A 13,018-nucleotide genomic window follows, 5' to 3' on the forward strand; every position below is an offset into this window, starting at 1 on the left:
ATTTGTGTAGACAACACATCTTGAAGAACCACAGTTAGTTACTGTGGGATAAGTAACCATTCTTTCTTCGAGTGCTTGTCCACACAGCCTGGGGATTAACAAGCAGTTGTCTAGTTGTTTGGAGGTGGGTAACAGGAGTCCTGCTTAAATAATCGTAGCAGGACAAACCTGCTTCTGATCTGGAAGCCTCAAACAAGGATTAGTGTCTTGTAAATATGCTGGTCAAACTCCACATAGCAACTCTACACACTTCAGCTGTAGGGCTGAAGGCAACCATTCAGCAAAGGCTACTTGAGCACTAGTGGACTCAGGGCTGGTGCTACCATTAAGGTGAACTAGGCGGTGCCAAAAAGCGGTGCTCCCAATTTTAAAAATTTTTTTTTACAGCAGTTCCTCCCTGAGTGCGTGGTCGCTTCTCCACTTCTCCCGCCTCCCAGGCTTGCAGCACAAATCAGCTGTTTGGCGCCGCAAACCTGGGAGGGGAGGAGAATTAGAGCGGGGGCGGCATGCTTGGGGAGGACGCGGAGCAGAGGTGAGCTGGGGTGGGGAGGTGCTGCACAGCTCCCCGGGGGAGGGGGAGCTGCCATGGGGGGAGGCGGGGTGCCTCAGGGCAGGGGGGGAGCTGCCACAGGGCTGGGGGGGGCACAAGGTGGAAGTTTCGCCTAGGGCCCGAAACTTCCTTGCACCAGCCCTGAGTGGACTGAGCTCTAATATGGTTAGGTGTCTCTACCCTAGCTAACTCATAACATGTCCTTTTATAGCTGGAGACCCACTTAGATAACCTCTGTGACACTTAACTCTACCAGCAAAGGCCACACATAGTCTTTCAGGTTAAACAGCCAAGAATCAGTCCTGAGGATCTAAGACTCGAGTCATCTTCTTGAATTTGAAATGGTGGACGAAGATGTTGAGACATCAAAGGTCCAGGGAAGGCCACCAACTCTCTTTCTTCTTTGGGATCAGAAAATGGGACTAAAGCCTCCAGTTCCGGAACTCTACAGGTACCTCCTCCACCGCTCCCAGTTGTAGTAAACTTTTGTGAGAAGGGATTGCGATAGCTGATGGATTCCTTCACTAAGTAGTTGCTGAACTAACAAGAGGGGATGCCATTTTAGATTTGGTTTTGGTGAGTAGCGAGGACATCATAGAAGAAATGGTTGTAGGGGACAACCTTGGTTCGAGCGATCATGAGCTAATTCAGTTTAAACTAAATGGAAGGATAAACAAAAATAGATCTGGGACTAGGGTTTTTGACTTCAAAAGGGCTAACTTTAACAAATTACGGAAATTAGTTAGGGAAGTGGATTGGACTGAAGAACTTGTGGATCCAAGAAATGGGAAAAAATTCATAGGCAGGAGTTGTAAACCAAGCTGGATGAGCAAGCATCTCAGAGAGGTGATTAAGAAAAAGGAGAACGCCTACAAGGAGTGGAAGATGGGAGTGATCAGCAAGGAAAGGTACCTTATTGAGGTCAGAACATGTAGGAATAAAGTGAGAAAAGCCAAAAGCCATGTAGAGTTGGACCTTGCAAAGGGAATTAAAACCAATAGTAAAAAGGTTCTATAGCCATATAAATAAAAAGAAAACAAAGAAAGAAGAAGTGGGACCGCTAAACACCGAGGATGGAGTGGAGGTTAAGGATAATCTAGGCATGGCCTAATAGCTAAACAACTACTTTGCCTCAGTCTTTAATGAGGAGCTTTGGGATAATGATAGGATGACAAATGGGGATGAGGATATGGAGGTAGATATTATCACATCCGAGGTAGAAGCCAAACTCGAACATCTTAATGAGACTAAATCGGGGGGCCCAGATAATCTTCATCCAAGAATATTGAAGGAACTGGCACACAAAACTGCAAGCCCATTAGCAAGAATTTTTAATGAATCTGTAAACTCAGGGGTTGTACCGTATGACTGGAGAATTTCTAACATAGTTCCTATTTTTAAGAAAGGAAAAAACAAGTGATCTGGGTAACTACAGGCCTGTTAGTTTGACATCTGTAGTATGTAAGGTCTTAGAAAACTGTTTGAAGGAGAAAGTAGTTAAGGACATTGAGGTCAATGGTAATTGGGACAAAATACAACATGGTTTTACAAAAGGTAGATAGTGCCAAACCAACCTGATCTTCTTTGAGTAGGCAACAGATTTTTTTTTAGACAAAGGAAATGCAGTGGATCTAATTTCAGTAAGGCATTTGATATGGTGCCACATGAGGAATTATTAGTTAAATTGAAAAAGATGGGGATCAATATGAAAACTGAAAGGTGGATAAGGAACTGGTTAAAGGGGACACTACAATGGGTCGTACTGAAAGGTGAACTGTCAGGCTGGAGGGAGGTTACTAGTGGAGTTCCTCAGGGATCGGTTTTGGGATTAATCTTATTTAATGTTTTTATTACTGACCTTGGCACAAAAAGTGGGAATGTGCTAATAAAAAGTTTGCGGATGACACAAAGCTGGGAGGTATTGCCAATACAGAGAAGGACCAGGATATCATACAGGAAGATCTAGATGACTTTGTAAACTGGAGTAATAGTAATAGGATGAAATTTAATGGCTCCAAAATGTGTTTTTAAAGAAATATACAATTATATGAATTTTGAAAAAAATAAAATCAAAGCCTATTAAAAGAGACCAACAACTATTTTTATGTCATTTTATTAAAAATTTTAAAAGGTTTAAAATCAAAATGTACATCTACTATATGGTAATCTGCTTGTACACTCACAGTTAAAGTGCTAAAAATCAAATGTTACAAAACTGATACTGGCCTACTGAAAACAAGTCGACCAAGAGCCAAGTAAGTAAAACCAGCTAACTTTAGGTACGATATCATGCTAATAACAAAGTGCAACCACTACATACAAAATCTCACAAACACTAAAGCTTTCCCCCTCATTCAGAAATAGATGACGTTACAATACATACATGAGTATCTCAACAGAAACATTTGAAGAGATGAGTGCCATTAAATGCACTGGTCATCATGAGAACCTAGAACAGTTCATTACAGTTGAAAACGTCAAAGACAACCCATCTCAGAGTCACTGTTCATCAGCAATCAACGTAACACGGTCATAAGTTAGGTACATTAGCACAAAAGTGTAATCTGATTTGAATTTTAACATTCCACAGCTCAAGTTGGACCTCTGGTAGCAATGATCAATCTGCATATGATATTAATTTGTCAGCAACATTCCTCCTGTTTTAATGGTGCAGTCCTGCAAGGCATCCTCAGATGGCTCTTCCATTGAAATATATAGGTGAGTGAGTGAGCGAGTATGTGTCTCGGACCTTAAATAATTTTAGTGCTTGTAAAAGATACCAAGACTGACAGCAGTAGAGACTTCAGTCTTCTAGTCGGTCTCTAGAACAATACAATACAAGCTTTTCTCACCCTTCATCTTTGTACCTCAACTGTTAATTCGGCAGGACCAGTTCTGAAGAGGATAGTAATGCAGTCTCTATACCCATGTTATCTTCAGCCTCTCTGCTAAAAATCTGTATGGGTACCAAATTGTGGTGGAGGGTTCTGACATGGATGCCTGCCGCTTACAAACTGGACTGAGACCACAGACTGATTTCAGCAGCAGACCTTACATTACTACTAACCTGAGATGCTTCCAAACCAGTAGTCTATAGGTAAACTGTATCCTGTAATCAATCTCTGATCATCCATATTTCAAATATATGCTATATACAGCTCAGGACTAAAGCCTCTGTAGCAAAACTTACATTTAAAAAACTAAAACTAAGAAAATATCAATTTACAGCATTTGAGAGCAGGCAAGCTGCTTTACAACCAAACTTGCGGCTTTTTTTTTTTTTTTAGTTTTCCAAAACATTTCCCAAACAAACCCCAGTTTGTGATTCAATAGGCAAAACACTGTCCTTGAGAAATATTGCACTCTCAGACAAACTTATACATGTGACATCATTATTCTGTCTTCATTATGCAAAACTTCATTAAAACCATAGAAGTTAGGGCGAAGCACGTTGAAGACATAGTAGCCAATGGAATAAGAACTGAAGCACATTGCCAGCGCTAGGGATGCCGTTGCCATAGGCAGTCTGGCAAATGCCTGACTTTACCAGCCTGTAGTCAGAGACACAACTCAAGTGGTTACTGAACATTTCAATGTCGCTAGCAATCACCTATTCTCTATGTAGGGTAGAGTTGGCCCTGAACAAAGGTATGCTGGCATGAGGTTTCAGGGGAAAGCATGTTGGACCAGCATGTAGGAGAAAGATCCAAGATGTTAATTCCTTGAAGACATGATGCTGTAACTAAAGCAATACAAATATAGATAGTCTTATGGCTAAGGCCTAAAACTGGGAATCAGGAGATCCTGATTTTATTTTCAGCACTGCTACAGCCTTCCTTGTAACCTTAGTATTATATTAGTTTAGTTTTGAAGCTAATAGGATGTGGGGTTGGGACTACAAGAGGCTGGTGGGGAAATCAGCAACTGGGACCAGAATGTTATATTTGAATCACTACTTAGGCTGTGCATTCTATGTACAGAATAGGTAAGTGAGAAAGTCTAAACTCTCACATTTGGAACCACAGACACCCCCCGCCCCCAAATTAACAGAGATTTAAAACAAAATAACCCCAAACAAACCATGGATCTAACCTCAACCATTCCAAATCTCCCTCCCACAGTTAAAGAAGTCACAATAGAATGCAAAACCGTTGTCAAAACCAGAACACTATTGCAAACAGAGCAATAAAGATCAACGTAAAAACTTTACTTTCAGTTACAACAGTTAAAAAGTTGAAGATAGACTCCCTTTTAAAATCCAAATTCCTACAAAATAGCATCCCTTTGCAAAAACAAAGTTGCTCAGTTTAAGCTAAATTTTAAAACAAGAACATGTTTCACCATTGTTGGCAATATGGAATTGGAATTTTGTCAACCTAAAAGCCACCCTTAAACACATCTCATACCCATCTGGTTTAAAAGATTGATATAGAATAATCAGAGACTTAACCTAATACATGACTGTGGCAGTTAGCTATACATACAGCCAATCCAACAGAAATTATAGGGTCTATTCTGCCCTCCAAGCATGTGTGCACAGTAACTTTTATCACTATTAATGGATTTACATAGAGGGGAGAGTACAGAGTAAGCTTCCAAAAATTTGCATTTGAAGTTGGTTTTGGTTCATGCCTCTCTTTTGGAGAAAAGCCTGGTCAGGCTGGGAAAAGCAATTTATAGTAAACAGATTTTTAAAGACATGGTGACCCCAACAGCAACCTTTGATTTTAAAGACTAATATGGCTAAATGATTTGCTGTCATGTCATTGGGGAATAATTAAAATGAATAATGGTTGCACAGCCTAAGTCTTGTTGCTCCAAAAAGCCCCGGAGGTTATGCCATCCAAGCACGTACAAAGCCTTTTCAACATGCCTCAAACAGGTCAAAAAGGGAATGAATATCAGGACAATGAAAAAAGTGTATATTTCCCAGAAGTATTCTACAATAATGACTGAGGTAGGTTCAAATGTAATCAGTATTTCTTCAAGGTGAATGATACCTGAAACTCAGGCTGGTGTACACGGGGGGGTGGGGAGGGGAGAAATCGATCTAAGTTACACAACTTCAGCTACGTGAATAACGTAGCTGAAGTCAATGTACTTAAACCTACTCACCGTGGTGTCTTCGCTGCGGTGAGTCGACTGCTGCCGCTCCCCCATCAACTCCGCTTGTAACTCTCATGGCGGTGGAGTACAGGAGTCGACAGGAGAGCGCTCAGGGATCGATTTATTGCGTCTAGACTAGACTCAATAAATCAACCCCCGCTGGATTGATCACTGAATGCCGATCTGGCAGCTAGTGTAGACATACGCTTACAATAGCTGCTTCAGATCTACTGTACCATTAAAAACATGACTTGACTTTGCCTACAATGTCCACAAAGACATGGTTTACCCTAAAGGCAAAAGAAGAGCAAAATTATTCCTGTTTCCACAAAAATCCGAGAATTCTCTGTTCCGAATGATAGTGGAGAGCTGGATAGAAGAGACCCATAATATAAGCCAAATACTCTCTCCAGTGCACACCCCACCTAAGTGGGCTGGGGGCCTATGGAGGGGGAATGTGAAAACCTGCTCCACCTCCAAGACTACAGAGTGGCAGCAGTTCCTGACCGTGACCACCCCTTCACCTCCTTTCCACAGCAGTGTAATCTGGCTGGTGGATCTATGCACTCATAGCTCCACTGCTGCACTCCTTCCTCGATACTCTCCCACCCACCTCTAAACCTCCCACTCCACAACATACTCAGTATAAAGGGAGCCTTCACAGAGCACATTTCTGTGGTCTCCTGGTGGGTTCCCCACAAACTCCCTGCATCCATTTCACCCACCCCTCCAAACCCAAGCTGCAGGGGTTGGGATCAGGATTTGTTCTTATAGGTACATAAGGAGAGAGGTCGAACATTCTAGTTTAAATGGAAAATCCAGGTTCCCCCATCATGTGTTTGAGGGGGTCAGGAACAGGCAATCTCAGTTTTGTATGTTAATTTAAAATGGGTAGCTGAATATTATCTAAGTAACTGGCTTCAAATTGAGTTTTCCACCTCTCCCCACAGAAAAATTGTAAACAAGTAGAAATTTTAAATAGTATTTGGTAAAAAGGCAAGGACAATACCAATTTTAAAAAGTCATGCCTTCCCTGCCCCACACCCCAACAATTGAGCCTGAACAATTCTGTAAGAACTGACCATCTTCACTGGAGTGTCCATTCTTCCTACGGAATGCTCATTCTTTTGTTTTATTTCCAGCATAACTGTTTAAAAATGCCTGCTGATTTCTCACAGATGCCCTTTGTACAGTAGTTAATATGCAGCCCTCCTTCTGTGCTTGATGACAAGTATCACTTTATTATCTAATCAGAGACAAAAGGGTTTCATGGAAGAACTTCAAATAGTCAAGAGTTTCCTTCTGCTTATTGGAACTCTTAACATGACCTCACCAGTGAGTCTTCAAAGGTAACAATTACTGAAATTCAAAGTATTTAGGGATTTTTTTAAATAAGAAATCCAGCTATGATGTATGATGGGAAAATAACAAGTTATCAAATAAATTATTAATAATTATCTACTGGTAGGTTCAAAATGAAGCTACCACTAGCTTTTACTTTTGTTAATTTCCAGATTGCTGATCACTGGAGCATCCTAGCACTGATGTGAGCACAATGACAGCTGGCTTTAAAAAGGCAAAGCCAAACTTCAGCTTCCTGATACAAAAAATCAGCACCAATGGGAAGCACAACACCACTGAGTATTATCGCATCACTGAGAAATGGACTCCAAGTAACACTGTCGCAGGAGGTTCTCCTTTATGTTGAAAGCAAATCAAGCACTGGTTCCATCCTCTTCAATAACCCGGTTCATGCTGGTACCATGTGTGATGTGGGTCATTGGGTTGTTGCTGAGATCCCTGATGCTGCTGTGACGTGACTGTTCATTGAGCCGATGTGAACTGCTATGCCTGGAGTGATCAGTCAGTCGTGACATGCTGCCATGAGGTAGTCTGTCTTCTATGCCTCTGTAGCTGCAGGGGGTGTACCTAATTTATAAAAACAAGGCCAATTTCATTATTACCTCAGGCGAGAGAGAGGGAGAGTGTGTGTAAGTATGTAAGTAAATAACTCTTGATTATATATAATACTATGTTTTTATGAAAAACAGGAGTATTCAGTCTACTTGGCTCTGCCACTGAACTCATGTGTGACCTTTGACAAGTTGCTTTACCTTTCTATGTTTTCCCCCCATCTATAAAATGAGGATAAGGATACTTACTATAGCACCATATACACATTGAGAATAATAATTTGGTGAGTAAATACAAGTTACCTAATAGTCACTTCAACTAAGCTACATTTTTTTTTTTTTTTAATTTCAGTAGAACTACGTCAATTTATTCCAGCTGAGGATCTGGCATGTTCTTCAGTTAGTTAAACTCACAGAAGTGTACAGAGCAGCCGTGCTAAAACACTACACTGAACTTGGAACAGATTTCATTTCCCATATAGTAGACACTACACACACAAGGCACATTCTGTCTCAGTAGAGAAAGAGAACTATTGGCTGCATTCATATTCTGACTAATTCATATACTCACAACTACTGAAAGTAGTCACGGTACATTTCCTCTTTCTAACCCAGATGTTAAAGTTCCTTAAGGACCAAATGGAGAGGATATATTCACTGTTTGGGAAGGTGAAAATTAGCTGAGGTTCAGAATCCAACCTCATGGTGACCAAAGCATAGTCAAATGAAAAAGTGCAGGTAGTGACCAGGATTCCCCCTGATTATAGAGGCTCAACTCGATTTACATTAGAATTTTAAACTATGCATGGAACTCACCTGCCATCACGGGACCTATGCAGGCTGCCATGGTAGCTGCTTACTTTGCTGTGAACACTGCCTGCTTTGCTCCTCTGGTCATCCATCATAGCCAGATGAGTAGATGAGGCATGAGTGGAAGTCCCCTGAGTGGAAGTGCCCCTTGACTTTCGGATAATGGGGGTATTAGGATCCCTCAGAAGTGACTGAGCAAAATCGGGCTCCTGCAGCACCTGGCGGCTCTCATTTACAGCTCTAGTCAAAACATGGAATTGGAATAATTAATGTTAAAATAAAAAATACAGCAAAGCAATCACAACAGCTCTTCCAAACTGGCCTATGCTATCAATAAACATATAGCTTTAATACGCACATCATGGTCAAAATGTTACAACTTGGTACCTACAAGAGCAGTGAGGCAGAACAATCAGGGCACTTATTTAGTTGCCTACATATGGATTGAGTTGCCTAATTTTAAGCACCCCAATTTGAACATTTTGGCCAATGCTTAGAGAATCACCCTGTAGCCTGTAATTGCTCTTCTAGTGTAGGCATGTGGAGTATACAGTAGCATAATTGCAATGCAAATAAAAGATTTGCCATTACCTCACGACTCCAGCAGCTTCATGAATCCTATGGATCATGCAAGAACTAGACGCAGTGTAATTTTCTTTTAAACCTGGAATTCCCTTATGGCATTACCTCTGGAGAGTTCAGAGATATTGCCCAGATTCCTGCAGAAGTAGTCATCTACATAAACAGGAAAAGTCACTACCTTCCCCCAAATGGTATTTCAAAATCTGAATTATAAATGTCCGTAAAAGCAGCATATTTTGTGAATTACAAAATATACAGAATCTGTCTTTGCCTTAGCTCAATGATTGTGCTTCCCACCCTGGTTTTTTGGAGTCCCTCCATGGGGGATTGGTGGACGGGTGCACTTTTAGTATCCTCTAGGTATGCTCTGGAAGAGTTGCCAGTGAGTTTTCCGTCCATTTGATCTCTTTTCAGTTATTTTGTAGAATGGAAAAAAAACTTTAAAGCTCTTGTTTTTGTGTCCCTTCTCCTAGGGTTTCCTCCTCACCTAATGGCTCCTCCTTTTCATTCTCCCATTCATCAAAATGCTACACCATCTACTTGGCATGGGGCTGTCCATTGACAGCTCCGTGAAGAAAAATCAGCTCTGCCTCTCACTGATGATTTAACTGCCACAGCAACAAAAGAGAGCAGCTTGAGCCAGAAGGCTGGTGTGTGCTGTCCTGCAACAGTAAGGGCCACCACAGGAACATGGCAACAAGCCTGGAAGCTTCAAGGAGCCACCCACTACTTTAACTGACGGAGAATGTTTAGGATAGAGCACCTGGTGTCATGCAGCTTTCTCTGCCCCATTGCTCGGATCCTCCGCCCTATCTCCTACTCCACCCAAACTAGTCTGTCACCTCCAGGGATGTCCAGGCTAGAAAACATTGCCTTAGTCTCTACACAGCCTTAGTTGAAAGGGTGTATTTGGGTAGATAAAACATGTATTAATTATACTAAGTTGCTATGAATCTTATACAAGTGACCACATTTATTAGGTTACCTTTTGCCTTAAAATCTGCCCCAACTATACTGAGTGCAATTTTCCTCCATTTTTAGTAGAAGACCACTTTAGTGTTAAACAGTGGATTTGTCAGTCCATTGAGAGGTCACTTAAGACAGATTTCACTGTAATTAATTTTATTAAACTGCAGTTTGGGAGGGGCTTCAATGCACAATAGAAAGATTAAGAAATGTACACAACTGCTGCTGAATCATGGTGGAAAAAATGCTTGCTTCCTTTCAATAGAAAGGATCAGTTGTCTAGCTGAGGAGATGGTGTTTATAGAGAAGGAAGCTATACTACCGCACACTTCAGAAAGTGACAAAAATGTATGGTATCGTGGCATATCCCACTTGCTCTAAGAACAAGGAAGCAGAATAGCTTGATAATAGATGAAGAATGTTAATTTGATTCTGTTATCAAGAAAACAATCTGGTGCAAATACATGACATTTCTAGGCAAGTTGCCTCTGCTCCCATCCCTCTCTCCAAGAAGGAACTGGTTAGGACAGGATTAACTCAAAGTGTTTTCTCTCCTGTAATCCTAAGAGAGGGTTTATTTGCCAATATTACACTGGTAAATCTTTCACATAACAGCACTCACTCTTTTTTCCTGCGTCCATGAAAAAAGCTGGCCCATTCAAAGCAGGTCTTTTTACTTCCAACCCAAAAGACAGAAGGGATCCCAACTACTAGAGCCATAAGATACTTCATCAGAAAGAGAATCAGGTCTGGGCGGCTCATCTGAGAGATCTAGAGAGAGGAAAACAGAAAAGAACATGTTGCAAACCATTATAGTTTGCTACTCCAGCTATTAACTAATTTAAAATAACTGTCTCAGCCTTGAGCCAAAGTAAACATCATCAGGGTTCCTTTGTTTCACAGTTCTATAGAACTTCACAGAATAATGTGCAGGCTGGTGCAGTGTAAAACCAAAAGATTCAAATACTGGGAGGTCTTGTATTTCTGGTGTGGTGTGGTGTTTGCTGAACCATTTTGAAATATTATTGGTTTAAAAATGAGCCTTTGTAATTTGTGAATTGAGATAAATTAAATAAACCCATGTGCTCAGACTTCTGTTGGAAAGTCAATAATACAGACACCTCCACATCATGGAACATATTCAACAACCCCTTGTCCCTTATTCCAGTGAGGATCAGATTCTTGTTTTCCATTCCCTAGAGCCTTGGTTTGTCAGCAAGGCGGTACTACACGATTATTATTCCCCATTGGATGATTCATGAAGAAACAATCACAGCTTATACTAAGTCCTTATTACCAAACAATGTGGGCATTCGTTTGACAAAATTTATGATCAGTACATTTGGGGAACTTCTTGAGTTGTAGCCGCAAAACATGAACCATAAAAAACAAACAAGATTTCAAGCTGAAGTTCAAAAGAACTAATTTTCCCTGAACCACTCCACCACTTTGTTGCAAGGAGAGCTAATTCACTGTGCATTCCCTGCTTTGCACTGCTATAGTATCCCAGGACTAGTCACATGACATTTTCACTAAAACCGCCACAATTGAAAAAATACCCTCAGTCTCAGAGGTCCACGATCGGGAAGCCATTTCTATCTCAGGGTCTCCAACTTCTGGTCGACCTTCATTGAAAGCTTCCACTGGCAGTATACGATCTGCCATTAAATGATGTAGGAAACAATCTGAGGAGCAGAATACCACGACCAGAGATGTACTTCACGCAATAGGGTCTTAAACACAAAACACTCACTTCCTGTTTACTAGCAATATAAATATTTATTTAGAGTAAAATCAGAAAGCAGTGTGATGATCTGAATCCAATACCATGCATACAATGCCCTAAATTAACATTGGGCAAGCAAAACGATAAAGCTGTCTTTTCACAGGATGAAAATTCAACTGGAGTGTTATCAAGCAGGGTTCAGTAGCTATTGTATCAAGATAACTTTATAAAAGCAACAGAATGGCTGATCAGCTGCTGTCTAAATTACATCTCATTTTCTGCTGTGGATATCAGTAGATATACATACCAGTGAAGATACAATAGTAATTATTATAACACTTTGCATCTCTAGAGGATCTTCCCCGCCAAGGATCTCAAAGCCCTTTACAAACAGTAGCATTTACTTGTGACGTTGGCAAGTATAATTATCTCCATTTTACAGATGAGAAAAATGGAGGCACAGAGAGGTTAAGTGACTTTCCCAAAGTCACACAGCACATCCGTGGCAAAAAAAGAATACAAACCAAAATGTAACTACTATACGGCATTCCTTCATCATGGACATAGATTTTTTTTAAATGATTAAACCAAACACGAGCATTATCATGAGACTATTCTTCTTTGAGTTCCTGTTTGAATCAAGTGAGCTCAATTTGCCCATTGTCATTAGTTTGCTCAGCATCTTTTAATCTAGTTGCTACCACTTTCTGCCAGAGAGCAACTATTGATGTTGATGGCCTTTGACAACACTATAGACTTCTCCATATTTTTGCCCATTTAACCATACAAAACTGATCTGAAAGCTTCCTAGGTGGTATTGTACACAACCCTATTATGGTGGTGTTCTGCCCCGCCTCTTTTGAGTGGACCATTCTGTTTAAATCAAACAAGTATCCTGAGTTAAGCTTTCAAAAAAAATAGCTTCATTACTACACAAGAACTACATTTTATACAATTTGAATAGCTTTGAAATGTGTAAATGGGGCACTAACTTGGTGGGAAGCATCATTTCCTAATGTAGATAAAAGATTTGGACAGGCTTTTATATACACAAGAGTCTATTCCCTGCATACTGGACCAAATTCTCTATTGGCGTAACTATAAATGACTTCTTGGATTTACACCATCACAGAATTTAGTTCATTGTATTAATAATATGAAATTATGCCTCTGCTACCAAAGCCTCCCGTGATCTACTGATCATTATAATACCTGATACACAGGATATGCTCTGAAAAGTGCCATGCTTAATTCAGTGCTTGAATCATACCACACCATCATTTTAACTTCAATCAGGAGTTGAAGTTAACTCCAACTTCAAGGAGTTTTATGTTGGTCCTATTGCTACCTACTAGACATCTCCGT

The 13,018-nt window shown here is 40.6% G+C and overlaps 1 protein-coding gene and 1 long non-coding RNA gene across 2 annotated transcripts in view; one reads left to right on the plus strand and one right to left on the minus strand.

Moving 5' to 3' along the window:
• Positions 1 to 788: 788 nt before the first annotated feature.
• On the plus strand, positions 789 to 3,537 carry LOC120394547. The gene is made up of 3 exons (XR_005592336.1): positions 789 to 1,001; positions 3,141 to 3,268; positions 3,438 to 3,537. It is a non-coding gene; the product is annotated as an uncharacterized LOC120394547 (long non-coding RNA).
• Positions 3,538 to 6,552: 3,015 nt separating this feature from the next.
• The window catches only part of LOC120394546 (frizzled-3-like), a 93,722-nt gene continuing 87,256 nt past the window's right edge, over positions 6,553 to 13,018 (minus strand). Inside the window, 3 exon segments of the mRNA XM_039518766.1 lie at positions 6,553 to 7,585; positions 8,386 to 8,619; positions 10,550 to 10,698. Coding sequence (XP_039374700.1) covers positions 7,372 to 7,585; positions 8,386 to 8,619; positions 10,550 to 10,698 — 597 coding nt within the window. The 3' untranslated portion in view covers positions 6,553 to 7,371.

This window comes from Mauremys reevesii, unplaced genomic scaffold, assembly GCF_016161935.1.
Source record: "Mauremys reevesii isolate NIE-2019 unplaced genomic scaffold, ASM1616193v1 Contig64, whole genome shotgun sequence".
Classification (NCBI taxonomy): domain Eukaryota; kingdom Metazoa; phylum Chordata; order Testudines; family Geoemydidae; genus Mauremys; species Mauremys reevesii.